Below are 16,657 nucleotides of genomic sequence, written 5' to 3'. Positions count from 1 at the left end.
GGGCACCAGTTGTCAGACTGAGGACACACATGAGCTTCCATCCTAATATTTATGTACTTCAGGCTGAGGTTAGTGAGGGCACTTACACCACCAAAACAGCCTATCTTACAATGCAGTAGCCTACAAATATATTTTCATTTCTAAAACTGATAGTTCCGATCCTTGATTGTGATTGGCTGAATCACGTTTGATGCCGTTGTAAAATCCAGCACAAACATACACCTTGACCGCATTCCGTTCTATATTACTGCGCTACCATAACTTGATATAAAGTTAAAGTAGCTGCGTCTCGACGTTGCTTGGCAACCATTCAGATAGAGGAAATATATTTCTTGGCGGAAGAATGACTAGCTATGAAAAAATTGCTACATTTTTCGTTGCTTTGCCTTTACTTTATGAAACTTTGCCAGGTATTTATGGCAACAGTTTTAGAAAAGCAATAAGCCACTTGAGTTCGTATGGTTACACCAGAGACTTTCTAATAAGGAGACACAGCACTCCAAAATCCTCCATAGAAATGCATGGGCTTAGTTTGTAACGCCAATATGGCAGTTGTCTACGCATATCACACCCCTTCCGCGGCAAAATGTCGACATGTGAATACATTGAGCCAATCTTGTGCTGTGTTGTGAATACATTGAGCCAATAATGTGGTGTGTTGTGAAGACATCGTGCCAATCATGTGTTGTGATCTCGCTGCTGGAGCAAGATTGGTGTCGTGAAGCCTTGCACACGCGCATTTCTGCCGAGATGGATGCCCGATAAGTGCCCAAAAAGCGTTGTCATATGGCCGCCGAGTGGAGGGACTTGCCTAGAAGGACTTTGGTTACACTGATTCTACAACAGCTAAGGGGGGTTTTAGGCACTCCACTAGCGCGCCGTGCTTAACAACACCCCTTAGCTGTTGTAAAATCTGTGTAACCTACGGCCTCTCGAGGTTTATTGCTTAAATAATATTGCATTTTTGCAATAACATGCACTGACAACGAAGGGTTTTTTTCATATAACAAATATTGCATTTCTTGCATGAACTGCACATTAGGGGTTTGCACGGACGTCACGTTCTGGCCGGTAAACATGGTAACCCAGCACGCACGGCCATATTGGCGATACTCAGTGAATGAAGTACAATGGAGTATTATGCAATTTGGATATCTTACGTGATTGTAGCCATGTCTAAACAACAGAAAAGCTCATCAAAATGCGTCTGCAAAGGCATGCAAGATGCAAAGGCATAGGGCAGGACTTGGACCACAAGAAAAGGCGCGATATTTTGAGAAATTACGGATTATTGGCAGCGCAGATCCATATGAGTTGGGTGAGGGAGACGAAGTACCAAGTTTAACCACAAGCGCCCCCCTTACTCTGATAACTTCTGGCATTATTCTCCTTTCTCCCTGGTTTTTTAATAACTTTTGGAAGTCGATACCTACACCAGATGTTTTTCTCAGTCTGACCTATTGGTACAACCTAAAACACGGCAATAACTAACCATTTTCCTTGGCGATGTTAGGGATTTACTTCAGTGCCTAATGCTTTCTAATGAGGCGAGTATCTCCAATATGGCGACATCCAGATCTGATGACACGCCGTGCAAACCCCTAATAATTCCTCTAGTTTTGACTATATAAGTAGTGCGCTTAGCCTGGATGCCAGCCGAACTTAGCCCCGCCCACGCTATTTTTGTATGAGTGTGTGTACGACCACAGTTTTCATTCAAATAAAGTTAACTATGTTTTACTGTGATTGGACCCAGCCAAAAACGTCATCATTCACGTCACTTCACATGGGAATAATAACGACTTCATGCCACATCAGATATTGAGAAATTCCGACCTCCGACAGAGGAAAAATTACTTGTCGGCAAAGTCGGGTTCTATTTTTTGCTCGGAGACCTGTGCGGAAGTCTTGTGCCCCAATTACTCGACTTGACGTCACTATCATATTCTCCAACCATTGCGGCCACAACACAAGAGAGGAATCTCACTGTCATTAGCCTACAAATAGGCAAGGTAATGAATCACTAAATTAACACTAGATAGAAACACTCGCCCGAGACATTTTGCTCAACCATAGTAAGCAGTTCTATTAACATAGGCCTATGCGTTTATTTGCTTACCAAGCTGATCTCATGAACACACTTTTTTCGGAGGTCAGGATTTTTTAAAGTTTTACTGGCAGCATAAGGCAGAGGCTATAATATAACTATATAACTATAACAGATGGGAATCTGGGGGAAGATTTTTGCTACCTGAGTTGCCCAGTTGGGTGCTTGTCGTCACTTTTGTCATCACGTTGTAGTTCATTTGTAGTCCATGTGGACTTTCATGTCAAACAATTTTAATGTGAACTTGGGAATTTGCCGTTTTTGTCACTTGAAAGCTGCATAGGCCTATCCTTCTTTCACAAGCGTCTTACACCATATGAAAAACAGTTGTTTATTTAAGTGTTTAGTGAGCATATGTTTTAACATTTGTTGTGACATCCATGTTTTTCACATATTCCCACGGCAAAGCACATGAACACTTGCAGTGGAAAAAACAACGCAATCGCGGGGCCGACTCCTGATATTCCCAGGTTGCATGAACAGACTAGCCTGGGTGCCATTCCGAACTTAGTCCCGCCCACAACGTTTGAGGTCGGGAAGTTCGGTCTGGCATTGATCCATAGTGGCGCGAGTATGCTCGCCCAAAAGCTGGCGGGCCAATGAAATTGTCAGGGCGGGCTTTATACGATGATGGACAGATGCTCAACAGTAACGTAATCAACCACGTCACCAAAGAGCGCTTGGGTTGAATTCGTTTCAACAACGATGGCTGCCGCTGGAGAATTGAGATGTGTAGATTCTGCTATCAGGTCTGTTCTAGAAGATATCGACATCGAATTAATTTTAAAAGAGGAACAGAGTAACGGGATCAAGGCATTTGTTGATAAGAAATATGTTTTTGCCGAAGCAACTGAAATGGCCATCACGGCGAGGTGGATATAGCCAGCGGTCGTTGCCAGATCCTTTTTTGAAGCCCGGGATCCTGGCTGCTGAACAACAAGTGGAGGGGCATGCTAGGCTCCGATGTTTTTCAAGCCAACGTAATGGGTATCGTCGTGGACGAAGTTCATCTAACTTACAAATGGTAAGAGAATCTAACTGTCTGACTTAGTAAATAACTTCCAATGTCGTGATATGAATCCCATGTTGTAAACATAGTAGGTATCGTTGTACGTTCGCTAACTCAGACTTGGTACAATCATAACGTTAGTGTGATTGTAGCGAACTAGCTGTTAAAACATTCTAATGTAGGTTACTGTTTTATTTCTATCAGTGGTCAGGCTGCAAAAGGGCAGACGTCATTTCGCGACAGCTTCGCCAAGTTGGGGGACCTTAGATCCTTAGTTAAAGCTGCTAAGTATGTACAAAACAGACTTCCTGCATATTCAGTCTTCGATGTTTTCTACACTTAGTGTAATTCACCACTCTAATTGAAATCAGTTGCATTACAGGAACTTGTCCACTTCTAAACACTAACCACTCTCCCCCAAAACTGGGAACTGGTTGCCCATTCAGATGCAAATCGTCCATTCATTTGGATGTTGCTTTATGTACTCAAGCACCATACCCATGTTGGTAGTCACTGTACCCCTGTAAGTGATGTATTCTTTTTAGATGTCTTTTTAGTCATTAAAAAGTACTAAATTATACTACTCATAATTTCTTATTTTTACTGTTACTTATTGGTTGCTTTTTGTACTGCTATATATTCCAGATACACCTGTGCTGGCATTGACCGCTTCTGCTGATCGGGAATCCAGAGCCAGGGTTATGAAACAGCTTCAGATGGACAATCCAATCATTTTGGCTCTGAATCCAAACAGAACAAACATCAGACTGGGTCAAAGTACCTGGCCATACACTGGATTGTGAGGGTTGTTAGTACAAAGCTTGACCCAGCAGTTAAGACGGTACTTTATAATGGAGTCACTAGTTGTCTGCGGAAAGCTTTGTACTGCCATTTTGAGGAACACGCCACATCTGTTGATCTAGGACATCTGTGCTGCACTCACTGTCATTCTGTTTGTTCTTGTGAACCTGAAGGTTGTGGGGAGCTAATCCCCAAATATGAACACTTTCAAGGGGAGGTTTCATCACACCACAAACACAGAATAGTCACACCTGAAGGCACACTTTTGATCAGGGAACTGTTACAAACTTACAGGAGTAGTTTACTTCAGGACCATACAAACATACCACTTTACACAGTCGACACAGCCTGCACTGGTTTTGGAGATGAACTCATTGATCGGTTTTAGAACAGTGCACACAGATATTTGACCTGGACTTCATTATCCATAATTTCCCTACATACAAACTGGAACATGCAAAAGAGATACTATGAATTATGCATGAGGTTTTTGATGACATCGAACAGAGTCAAACTAATTTGTTTGATGACCGTGTTCAGGTTGACATGGATTACACTGTATCTTATCATCCTCATCATCAAAGTAACCAATCATCACCAAGTAACTTGGAATCAGGCTTGTCAATGTTGAAGATCTCAGACTAGCTTCAAATTCAGGCTCAAATTTGTAGCTTCAGGGTCTTGTGCAAATGCCTTTTTTTTTTACCTCTGTTACATTAATATTTTTGAATTAAATTAAAATGGTTTATACTTCTCTACTGGTTGGTGATGTTTCTGCATTTAAAAGACAAACAATAAGACATGTCAATAAATATTTTTAATATCTACACATAATGGGTAATGTTTGAAGATATACGCTGAACTTTGAACATACAACCAATAAGAAAACACACAAAAATGGTTTCAAGAATGTGGATGCTACTAAACTATTATATGAACAATTATTTACATTGTCATTTATGAAAACAATATTTACAGTTCACATTTACTTTATTTATTTACTTTAATTATTTAAATAGGCACATTTTGCCAGTCCATTATTTTGGACTTCATCCACATCTCCTGGTAATTCAGCTTTGCCAATAAGTTTCTCTTGAAATTCGGGAATGCATGATACTGCCTGCCTGGGTGATTTTTGTTGGGAAAGTTGTGTCTCTCTGAAAACGTTTACCAGTGTTAAAACGTCCTCCTGTTCTCGGGCCACATGATGAATGCCAGTCGGCCTTGTCAGCTCCAGCTCTGTGTCCGTTTTGTCCATTAGCTCTTTGACGATGCCAATGGACCTACTGATTCTGGCTGCTGACATTTCTGACATGTTTGGTCCCAATCCTGTCATAAATTATTTGAGAAATTTTTTTAGGTGTTCCAGGTGGAGGTCAAGTGGATGGAAAATGGGTGACAACCTGAAATATAAGTGAACACATCAGTGTGAAGAATTACAGTATAGCCTAATAAGTATAACGTGCATTGACAATACATTGGAAAATACAGACTGTTAAATATGGTGACACCAGATGCAATTGCTGAGCAGGTCAGAGAAACACTGCCCACCCCCCACAGAGGTGCAGAGCACAGAAGTGGGGGTTGGATAACATGCTAGTCCATTACAAAATGACGTTTCTACATATTGACAAAGTGACAGAGGCCAACTTACACATCAGGTACAAGTTTATCCTGGTAACATTTGCTCACACTACACTGAAATTCGGGCTGGCTTCCAGAATACTAGGCATGTCAAAATATGACTAGATGATTTAATCAGATAGATTTCACGGAAATGAGGAGTGTGGGAATGCACAGTGTTTATCACATTGGACAATAATCACGACTCACTATTAACTCATGTGAAACGTGGCAATCGAGGTTATTCTCAAAGTCATATCATAAGAAGTAGAAATGTATTAACAAGCTTACCTCTGTAATGCTTCTTCGCGTTTTTGTACCGGTTGGAGTTGACGGATTGGGGCAGAACTTCTTCAGAGTCCGGGGCGTCTTGGAAGGAGTAGGCTACCGGTCTCTTTTCTCTGATGCCTCAGATGAACGCGGTTCTTCAGGCTGGTCTCCTTCGTCGTCTGTCCATTTTTTAAACACGGGCATGTCGCGTTCCAACCGTGTTATAAAGTTCTGACAGGACCGACAAATGCGATGCGATTTGTTTGCCGTGTTGTGGAGTTGTAATCCTAAACGGATAACTTGATCGTATATGCATTCACCTTTACTGTTTCTCTCAAAAATGAGGTTCGTGTGTTGAAGAACTCCGTGTATCCTTACATTATTTTTACAACACCTGCGAAAATCGCTCAGACTCATCTTCTACTTCTTCCAGCGTGCAGTTAAGTTCTGTTGACATCAACTATGCGTCGCTTAACATACGTCACACACTCTGTTGCTCTGATTGGTTGTAGGTCTATCCAATTGAGTGCAGAGGCATTTTTTTCCTGGTTCGTTTGAAACACGCCCCATAATCACAGCTCAATGGAGCAGTATCAGACTCAAATTCTGACTAGAATTGAGTATGACTACGTCAGGCTATGAACGGACCATTTCACTTCTCCAATTTAATGACGGTCACGTGGCCGTGTCTTTCCGATTGCGCACTTGTCATATATTCAATTTCCAGGAAGAGGGCGAGTCTACAACTGCCTCCTCTCCAAGTTGATTTGTTTCCTGGTGGTAGTAGTAACCTAGCCTACCTACAACTTTCAAAAAATGAGTGGGATTAAGAGCTTGTCAGTGACATACGACGCAATCAACGAAACGAATACTTTCAGTAATGGTGACTATATTTCTGGACGTGTTACTCTTGAGGTTGATAAGGAAATTAAGGTAAATTCTTTTTTAATTAAAGCAAAAGGTAAAGCAAGTGTCTTGTGGACTCAACAATGTGGACAGACTACTATTGTTTACCACGACAAAGAAACCCTCTTCAAGTCGGAACATTTCTTCATACATGAGAAGAAACATAAAGGTAAAATAGGCCTGCTGAATGCTCTGATCTCAGTTTTCATTTATCAAAAATGTTAGTCTACAAAACACTTGACCATTTAGAAAGTGATCACAAGCCTAATTATTTTCTCTCCAGAAAACGATGGATTTTCACTTCTGCAAGACCAATCAGAGATGTGTAAGTTTACAAAAAACAGCAGCAGCAACACCACCAGAAAACTATATAATGCAGAAAAGGATTATTTACTACCCTATGTTTATTCCATGTTGTTGTTAATTCAGATTCTGACGTTGTTTGTCCAGGATGCCATGTGTACCCATTCTCTTTTCAAATACCTCAGCAGTAAGTCTGCAAAAAGTATTGTTTATTTCTAGAATATAAATAGGCCTACAAGTGTTGAAATACTAAATAGACATAACGGTCCTTTTAATGTGTGTGCACAGGGACATGCCATCATCCTTCAAAGGTGGAGCTGGAAAAGTGGTTTACTTCTTAGAGGCAAAATTGACCAGGTCTATGCGGATGTCAACCAAAGACAAAACTAAGTTCACTTTTTTGTCCAAGACAGATGTGCATGTTCCAGATATGAAAGTAAATATTTCAGAACTTCTTCTCTCTCCGTTACTTATCTATTCTGCACTAAAAGGTACACTTGATGACACCTTTGACATTAATTTGTCTTTTCTTCACAGGAGTCTCAGTTTGGGACCGCAGACAAGAAGTTAAGGTTTCTTAACTCTGGAAATGTCTCTGTTAATGTAAACATTGACGGCATGAAATATTACCCAGGTAGGTAATGTAGAGTGCTCTAGATTTGGATTATTGTTTTTTTCACCATTAGAATGTATAACACTCTTGTTATGGGACAATTTGACTAAATTTACTGAATCACTTTCAAGCACAGAGACAACATGTCTAAAACCCATATTTTAGCTGTAGCCCCCTGAGTCCACCAAAGCAACCAGACACCATGAGTAACTTCACCCCAGAGACCACAGTTCCTGGAGTAAACTGGTGTAGTGGGCGACAATGATGTAGTTTTATGCAGTATTCAGTCCCGCTGTAGCATCTTCGATTTTTACTATACATCAGACAGTAATGTTTTTTTAACACTATGTCTATTACACTCAGTTAAACTTACATATTAAGCGCACACAGTTTCAATATGACAGGCACAGTAATGCCATTCATTTGAAAAGTAGCTCACTTCATTATGAATTAGACCTAAGGCTTATATCGCAAGCAAGTGTTGTTATTGCAGTTATAAGCATGTATTTATGTAACCAATGATTATTAATAATGACTGTATTAGTCATTGCATGTATAGTATAGTAATTTTACCCCACTTATAATGAATGCACAGTTTTGTTTCCATACTGTTTAGTTCTATAGTCTACAGGGCTTAAAATTCATTTTTCAAAATGGGGGGGAATTCCCCCCTTAGGTTATTCATGTAGGGGGGATTTACACAATTTAGGGGGGAGGGGGGTCGATTCTGATACCAAGTCAAGAATTGCGATTTCAATACTTCGATACTTTTTTTAAAAAAGTGTTTGATTTTGGGGCCCCCACCACCCTGACGTCATCAGTAATATATACTGTAGTGGGATCATTCACAACAGTGGACATCCTAGATTCTGCTTGACTCTCTCCACACACACAAACACACACTGAAAATGATAGCTTATGTGATATGTTTCTATCATATATTTTTGAATTCGTATAGAGTGTATTTATTTAATAATGCATTTTTTTTAAAGTATAGCATTTTACTAGTAATTACTAGTAGCTAAACATATTTAGTAATTTGAATGCCTCATATTGACGTTTAACCTATAACACTTAGGCATATCTTTAATGTGGTGTGTAGGTCCAATTGAGTGCACATTGCTGATGAGTAGGTGTAATTGAGTGCCTGTCACTTTAAGAAAATACGTGAGAGTAATTCTATGGAGTAATTAGCCCCCCTTCAACCTGACGGTTTTAGGCTATAGTCGCTAGTGAATAAAAGTTGTGCATAGTGCGGTATGTGTATGCAAATCATTATGTTTTCTATGTCATTAGATACAATAAATGTTCAAAAAACTAACATGTCGAAGACAATCTTTCTGGGATCAAGTGTTGACGTGACCTGAGCTAGCAGGATAGTTACCAAGGAGCTCTTTCCAGATGTAAAAGTTTGCCATGGTAGCGTAGCCTATTTGCGTAAGCGCAAAGTGGTTCTCTCTCTCTCTCTCCGTGTGTGTGCGTCTGCATGAGGCTATGTTCAATTCAACTTGGTAGTTGATCAGTCCGGTCAATAGCACCGCATTCACGCCACTTAATGATTGGCTATATTAACGTCATCAGACAGGCTGTAAAAGTGTATGCGGGAATTTCTCGCATTATGATGGCTAGAGTTGCGGGACTTGAACAAATTATGAGCAATACCCGCAATCCCGCAGTGAAATTTAAGCCCTGGTCTATAAATCCCCCCCCTATTTTCTGTAAATCCACTTTTTATATGAATCACAAATGCATTTGTACTCATCAAAATAGTTGGGGCTTAGATAAATAGACTCTATTTTCTGTAATTGTTTATTCATAATATGTTATAATTACTGACATAATAAAATAAACATAATTTCATAGTAATTACAAGAACACATACACTGCATCATTTAATAAGGTTGATGTAGATTTTGGATGTTGCAATATCTGCAGCATTCCTAAGAGAAAATGGCACGATGATTGTACACTTTTATCATCTACAGGAACTGAATTGAAGATTATGTCAGAAATTCAGAACAACTCTTCTTGTGCCATTACACCTAAATATTGCCTGTACCAGAAACAAAGCTTCTTTGCAATGAAATCTAGACAGGTTCACACTAAAGATATCCTCAAAGAGAAAGGAGAGCCAATTGAACCATCAACAAATCAAACCGTTAGCAAATCACTAAGTATCCCGTCAGATGCCATCCCCTCCATTCTCTCCAACTGCAAGGTACTCAATGTGGAATACAGACTCAAGGTAGGCCTACTGTATGTCATTGTCAAATAATTATAGGTCATTTTATTTATTTATTATGCACTGCAGTGTCATTATGAATGAATCGAAATGAGGAATTCTTATAACCTACCCACATGTATTGAATTTGATTTTGATCTAACGCAAACATAACGGGTCTTTTAAAATTATTTTTGTTGCCGTATCGTGGCTACCGTTGACAAAACAAATAGCTAGTTCACCACACAAATATAACTTGAAGTTGCAGGTGTTGCATGGCAACATATTACTTGCTCACTTTCGCTTTAAATTAAGTTCTATTGCGATGAGCGAACTAACTACTTGCAGAGCACAAAACTCGTTGCCATTGATAGTGATCATTACACAACCCCAAATCAATAATCCTTACAGAAACAATAGGGCTTTGCACCTCCATTGCTCAGGCCCTATGACTTGACATGGGTAGGTGTTTAATTGTTAACTGGATTGGACTATAATTCCATATGTTCCTAGACATATTATGCTGTTCGGATGCACTGTTGTAAGAGTAGCTGCAGTCTCATCAGTAAATGGGATGTTCTGTTTAAATGTTTTTGACCCACCGATTATCAATTCCAACCTCTTGTCAACTTCTCAGGTCTATCTTGATATCAAGTACTCCAGAAATCCGGAGATCAAGTTTCCATTGGTCATCGCTGCTGCCCCACAGAACACAGATGGAGCAGCAACATCAGAGGCCTTGGAAAGAACAGAGCCACCTCCTCCATATAATGTTTACAGTCTATACCCAACCCTACCCAACCCATCAGGGAGTTCTTGGGCATAATTGGCTTGTGATGGTTTCATCATTTCATTGCAAATAGAATGTTGGAAAATAGATTTTTCCCCCCTTTTTGTTTTTAAATTATGCAGCCCCATTTATTTTTTTCTTCTGTGAAAAAATTTACATGATATGCTTTTGTAACCCACCTTAAAGTTTGGTTACTAAGACCATAACTTTAGTTTTAGAACAGTTTGAGTTCAATAAATATTTTAATATATAATAGAATAAATATGAATAAATAGCAAGAAGCTGAGTTTACATGATTATATGTATTTCTTTTTTGGTCTGCTTGAAAGTGCAGGTATTAACGTTTTTCATGTGACGTATTCTAGGTTCTATAGCTTTGTTTACATCCAGCTGGTAGGCAAGGGACAAGTTGAACCCATTGAACATCGTTGTCTGCAGCTGCCTCTCAGTAGGCTACATCTCTGTATTTCAGCAATGTCAACATTTCAGGCATCAATAAAGGTGATGATGAAACGTTATCCCATTGTTCAATATTTGATAGCCTGTCACAGGAACGTTGTTTCGCTAAAATCGCCCTGATTTGGTGCATTGATCTGTATCGATAACGTTATGGGAGAACCTGCATGTAGCCTAATGGTAGCCTAACTTTTTTTCTCTGTTCAAAACTCGGTTTACACGAAGACAATAGCCTTTCTTAGAAGCTGTGAAATTTGACCAGAAAGGAAGATTGCTTCCTTCTGAAAGCTGACACAAAATCAAACAATATTTGATCATTTAACTTCAACTGAACAGCGACAGGTCTTGGTAGGCAGTAGACTCAGCAGACGTTAAAACGGTAGCCTACTGTTATAGCCAGAGTCAGTCAGCATAATGTAACATTAATGGCATTAGTCATGAATCCTGTAACATATTATATCATATAACAGCGATGGCTTATTCGAAGACGATCTGCATGGATATATAACCACCCAGAAAAACTCAGAATGTGAGTGATAAAGTTCATTAATTGTATGAAACTTTTTATTAGTTATCCATTGCAGCATCGCCTATATTAGGCTGTTATGCTAGCTCAGCCTTTAAATATGTTGTTATTTTGGTCATGTGGACTTGATTAAACGAATAAAGATAATTCATAAACTGCTTATTTCTTACATGACTGAAGCAGTAGCCTAGGTTCAACAGTGGTGTTTGAGGTTGCTGTGTTAAGTTGTTGTGTGTGATCGTTAAACAATTAGGATCAAATCAGTTTATTTTGACATACAGGAGCTAGCCTGACCTGTAATGTTAGCCTATAGCACATAAGCCTATTCTGTTTTCATTTATTAGCATTTGTTGTGATTATATAATCAAATGACACTCATGATAACTTGAAATAGAAGGACAGAAGATAGGTGATTGATGTCCACAAGCACGAATTTCACGAGACAAATTAGAACAAACTGTTCTGGTAAAAATAATCTTGCTTGTTTAAAATGCTGCACTTTTTCCCTTCATAGCCTATCTCTGGCAATTCATTTTTGGATGACTGTAGATAGTAGTATTTTAGCCTACGTCTTCGTAGACAGTAGGCTACACCATTAGGCTATCTTGAGAATTAAAGACTTCACAGCTGCTAATGATCATCCTCCACAACCACGAGGATAGGTAGGCTAAACGGTCGTTCGTCGCCTTTTTGCTTCTTATTGTAAAACCAACTGTTAGGGCCTACACAAGTGGTCGGCATCCCGGTCAATATTTGATATTAAAATTTCAATTTTGAAGCTATTTGTAACTATGTGTAGCCTATGCAACCCGACTGTTGTAGGCTTACCACTCTCTGCAGTGCCTTGCCTACCATTCTTGCCTACCACTCTAGTTGTAAACAAACGGTCACATGACATTATGACGTAGGTGCAAAACCTTAATTCTAAAATACTTTTATTGTGGTATAGTCACCAGTTCTATCTCTGCCGTTGTCAAGCGGGCATATCGTAGAATTCTGATTAACCTTATCTTATTTAAAACATCTCTATTTTACTTAGCCCACTTCCATACAGTGGGTCCCATAAGAAGTGGCCACTTCCTGCACGCTTACCGTGATTCACACAGCAGCATTATTAAATGAATCTGTCACCATACGCCTATGCCTACGTTTGCAACCTTAATGCCTCATATTGACGTTTAACCTATAACACTTAGGCATATCTTTAATGTGGTGTGTAGGTCCAATTGAGTGCACATTGCTGATGAGTAGGTGTAATTGAGTGCCTGTCACTTTAAGAAAATACGTGAGAGTAATTCTATGGAGTAATTAGCCCCCCTTCAACCTGACGGTTTTAGGCTGTAGTCGCTAGTGAATAAAAGTTGTGCATAGTGCGGTATGTGTATGCAAATCATTATGTTTTCTATGTCATTAGATACAATAAATGTTCAAAAAACTAACATGTCGAAGACAATCTTTCTGGGATCAAGTGTTGACGTGACCTGAGCTAGCAGGATAGTTACCAAGGAGCTCTTTCCAGATGTAAAAGTTTGCCATGGTAGCGTAGCCTATTTGCGTAAGCGCAAAGTGGTTCTCTCTCTCTCTCTCCGTGTGTGTGCGTCTGCATGAGGCTATGTTCAATTCAACTTGGTAGTTGATCAGTCCGGTCAATAGCACCGCATTCACGCCACTTAATGATTGGCTATATTAACGTCATCAGACAGGCTGTAAAAGTGTATGCGGGAATTTCTCGCATTATGATGGCTAGAGTTACGGGACTTGAACAAATTATGAGCAATACCCGCAATCCCGCAGTGAAATTTAAGCCCTGGTCTATAAATCCCCCCCCTATTTTCTGTAAATCCACTTTTTATATGAATCACAAATGCATTTGTACTCATCAAAATAGTTGGGGCTTAGATAAATAGACTCTATTTTCTGTAATTGTTTATTCATAATATGTTATAATTACTGACATAATAAAATAAACATAATTTCATAGTAATTACAAGAACACATACACTGCATCATTTAATAAGGTTGATGTAGATTTTGGATGTTGCAATATCTGCAGCATTCCTAAGAGAAAATGGCACGATGATTGTACACTTTTATCATCTACAGGAACTGAATTGAAGATTATGTCAGAAATTCAGAACAACTCTTCTTGTGCCATTACACCTAAATATTGCCTGTACCAGAAACAAAGCTTCTTTGCAATGAAATCTAGACAGGTTCACACTAAAGATATCCTCAAAGAGAAAGGAGAGCCAATTGAACCATCAACAAATCAAACCGTTAGCAAATCACTAAGTATCCCGTCAGATGCCATCCCCTCCATTCTCTCCAACTGCAAGGTACTCAATGTGGAATACAGACTCAAGGTAGGCCTACTGTATGTCATTGTCAAATAATTATAGGTCATTTTATTTATTTATTATGCACTGCAGTGTCATTATGAATGAATCGAAATGAGGAATTCTTATAACCTACCCACATGTATTGAATTTGATTTTGATCTAACGCAAACACAACGGGTCTTTTAAAATTATTTTTGTTGCCGTATCGTGGCTACCGTTGACAAAACAAATAGCTAGTTCACCACACAAATATAACTTGAAGTTGCAGGTGTTGCATGGCAACATATTACTTGCTCACTTTCGCTTTAAATTAAGTTCTATTGCGATGAGCGAACTAACTACTTGCAGAGCACAAAACTCGTTGCCATTGATAGTGATCATTACACAACCCCAAATCAATAATCCTTACAGAAACAATAGGGCTTTGCACCTCCATTGCTCAGGCCCTATGACTTGACATGGGTAGGTGTTTAATTGTTAACTGGATTGGACTATAATTCCATATGTTCCTAGACATATTATGCTGTTCGGATGCACTGTTGTAAGAGTAGCTGCAGTCTCATCAGTAAATGGGATGTTCTGTTTAAATGTTTTTGACCCACCGATTATCAATTCCAACCTCTTGTCAACTTCTCAGGTCTATCTTGATATCAAGTACTCCAGAAATCCGGAGATCAAGTTTCCATTGGTCATCGCTGCTGCCCCACAGAACACAGATGGAGCAGCAACATCAGAGGCCTTGGAAAGAACAGAGCCACCTCCTCCATATAATGTTTACAGTCTATACCCAACCCTACCCAACCCATCAGGGAGTTCTTGGGCATAATTGGCTTGTGATGGTTTCATCATTTCATTGCAAATAGAATGTTGGAAAATAGATTTTTCCCCCCTTTTTGTTTTTAAATTATGCAGCCCCATTTATTTTTTTCTTCTGTGAAAAAATTTACATGATATGCTTTTGTAACCCACCTTAAAGTTTGGTTACTAAGACCATAACTTTAGTTTTAGAACAGTTTGAGTTCAATAAATATTTTAATATATAATAGAATAAATATGAATAAATAGCAAGAAGCTGAGTTTACATGATTATATGTATTTCTTTTTTGGTCTGCTTGAAAGTGCAGGTATTAACGTTTTTCATGTGACGTATTCTAGGTTCTATAGCTTTGTTTACATCCAGCTGGTAGGCAAGGGACAAGTTGAACCCATTGAACATCGTTGTCTGCAGCTGCCTCTCAGTAGGCTACATCTCTGTATTTCAGCAATGTCAACATTTCAGGCATCAATAAAGGTGATGATGAAACGTTATCCCATTGTTCAATATTTGATAGCCTGTCACAGGAACGTTGTTTCGCTAAAATCGCCCTGATTTGGTGCATTGATCTGTATCGATAACGTTATGGGAGAACCTGCATGTAGCCTAATGGTAGCCTAACTTTTTTTCTCTGTTCAAAACTCGGTTTACACGAAGACAATAGCCTTTCTTAGAAGCTGTGAAATTTGACCAGAAAGGAAGATTGCTTCCTTCTGAAAGCTGACACAAAATCAAATAATATTTGATCATTTAACTTCAACTGAACAGCGACAGGTCTTGGTAGGCAGTAGACTCAGCAGACGTTAAAACGGTAGCCTACTGTTATAGCCAGAGTCAGTCAGCATAATGTAACATTAATGGCATTAGTCATGAATCCTGTAACATATTATATCATATAACAGCGATGGCTTATTCGAAGACGATCTGCATGGATATATAACCACCCAGAAAAACTCAGAATGTGAGTGATAAAGTTCATTAATTGTATGAAACTTTTTATTAGTTATCCATTGCAGCATCGCCTATATTAGGCTGTTATGCTAGCTCAGCCTTTAAATATGTTGTTATTTTGGTCATGTGGACTTGATTAAACGAATAAAGATAATTCATAAACTGCTTATTTCTTACATGACTGAAGCAGTAGCCTAGGTTCAACAGTGGTGTTTGAGGTTGCTGTGTTAAGTTGTTGTGTGTGATCGTTAAACAATTAGGATCAAATCAGTTTATTTTGACATACAGGAGCTAGCCTGACCTGTAATGTTAGCCTATAGCACATAAGCCTATTCTGTTTTCATTTATTAGCATTTGTTGTGATTATATAATCAAATGACACTCATGATAACTTGAAATAGAAGGACAGAAGATAGGTGATTGATGTCCACAAGCACGAATTTCACGAGACAAATTAGAACAAACTGTTCTGGTAAAAATAATCTTGCTTGTTTAAAATGCTGCACTTTTTCCCTTCATAGCCTATCTCTGGCAATTCATTTTTGGATGACTGTAGATAGTAGTATTTTAGCCTACGTCTTCGTAGACAGTAGGCTACACCATTAGGCTATCTTGAGAATTAAAGACTTCACAGCTGCTAATGATCATCCTCCACAACCACGAGGATAGGTAGGCTAAACGGTCGTTCGTCGCCTTTTTGCTTCTTATTGTAAAACCAACTGTTAGGGCCTACACAAGTGGTCGGCATCCCGGTCAATATTTGATATTAAAATTTCAATTTTGAAGCTATTTGTAACTATGTGTAGCCTATGCAACCCGACTGTTGTAGGCTTACCACTCTCTGCAGTGCCTTGCCTACCATTCTTGCCTACCACTCTAGTTGTAAACAAACGGTCACATGACATTATGACGTAGGTGCAAAACCTTA

At 39.1% G+C, this 16,657-nt stretch overlaps 2 protein-coding genes and 2 long non-coding RNA genes across 7 annotated transcripts; 3 read left to right on the top strand and 1 right to left on the bottom strand.

The window, feature by feature from the left end:
- The first annotated feature begins 2,721 nt into the window (after positions 1–2,721).
- On the top strand, positions 2,722–4,834 carry LOC121716054. Its single transcript, XR_006033746.1, has 3 exons — positions 2,722–3,404; positions 3,488–3,639; positions 3,762–4,834. It is a non-coding gene; the product is annotated as an uncharacterized LOC121716054 (long non-coding RNA).
- A 141-nt stretch (positions 4,835–4,975) lies between these two features.
- LOC121716052 lies at positions 4,976–5,911 on the bottom strand. Its single transcript, XR_006033743.1, has 2 exons — positions 5,832–5,911; positions 4,976–5,320 (listed from the first exon to the last, which is right to left on the bottom strand). It is a non-coding gene; the product is annotated as an uncharacterized LOC121716052 (long non-coding RNA).
- Positions 5,912–6,438: 527 nt separating this feature from the next.
- LOC121716048 (arrestin domain-containing protein 3-like) lies at positions 6,439–11,076 on the top strand. Of its 4 annotated transcripts, none has more exons than XM_042102196.1 (7): positions 6,443–6,885; positions 7,000–7,041; positions 7,146–7,206; positions 7,308–7,455; positions 7,557–7,653; positions 9,618–9,877; positions 10,491–11,073. In XM_042102196.1, the coding sequence occupies exons 1-7, from the start codon at positions 6,627–6,629 to the stop codon at positions 10,677–10,679; spliced, it is 1,056 nt and encodes a 351-aa protein (XP_041958130.1). In that variant the 5' UTR covers positions 6,443–6,626; the 3' UTR covers positions 10,680–11,073. The 4 variants fall into 4 exon arrangements, with proteins under 4 accessions (XP_041958133.1, XP_041958130.1, XP_041958131.1 ...); XM_042102197.1 differs by having other exon boundaries at positions 6,718–6,885; positions 7,205–7,206; positions 10,491–11,076; XM_042102199.1 differs by lacking the exon at positions 9,618–9,877 and having other exon boundaries at positions 6,439–6,885; positions 10,491–10,633.
- A 2,350-nt stretch (positions 11,077–13,426) lies between these two features.
- LOC121716051 (arrestin domain-containing protein 2-like) lies at positions 13,427–15,189 on the top strand. Its single transcript, XM_042102203.1, has 2 exons — positions 13,427–13,988; positions 14,602–15,189. The coding sequence occupies exons 1-2, from the start codon at positions 13,746–13,748 to the stop codon at positions 14,788–14,790; spliced, it is 432 nt and encodes a 143-aa protein (XP_041958137.1). The 5' UTR covers positions 13,427–13,745; the 3' UTR covers positions 14,791–15,189.
- The last annotated feature ends 1,468 nt before the right edge of the window (positions 15,190–16,657 follow it).

The sequence above is a fragment of the Alosa sapidissima genome, chromosome 8 (genome assembly GCF_018492685.1).
Source record: "Alosa sapidissima isolate fAloSap1 chromosome 8, fAloSap1.pri, whole genome shotgun sequence".
NCBI lineage: Eukaryota > Metazoa > Chordata > Actinopteri > Clupeiformes > Clupeidae > Alosa > Alosa sapidissima.
This window is presented reverse-complemented; position numbering and strand designations above follow the sequence as displayed.

Excerpts from the sequence above, each read along its gene's own strand:
- LOC121716051 (XM_042102203.1), top strand. The coding sequence starts at position 13,746 with ATGTCAGAAATTCAGAACAACTCTTCTTGTGCCATTACACCTAAATAT. Across the intron at positions 13,989-14,601 it reads ATGTGGAATACAGACTCAAG|GTCTATCTTGATATCAAGTA; the intron begins GTAGGCCTACTG and ends TCAACTTCTCAG.
- LOC121716048 (XM_042102196.1), top strand. The coding sequence starts at position 6,627 with ATGAGTGGGATTAAGAGCTTGTCAGTGACATACGACGCAATCAACGAA. Across the intron at positions 6,886-6,999 it reads ACATGAGAAGAAACATAAAG|AAAACGATGGATTTTCACTT; the intron begins GTAAAATAGGCC and ends TTTTCTCTCCAG. Across the intron at positions 7,456-7,556 it reads TGCATGTTCCAGATATGAAA|GAGTCTCAGTTTGGGACCGC; the intron begins GTAAATATTTCA and ends TTTTCTTCACAG.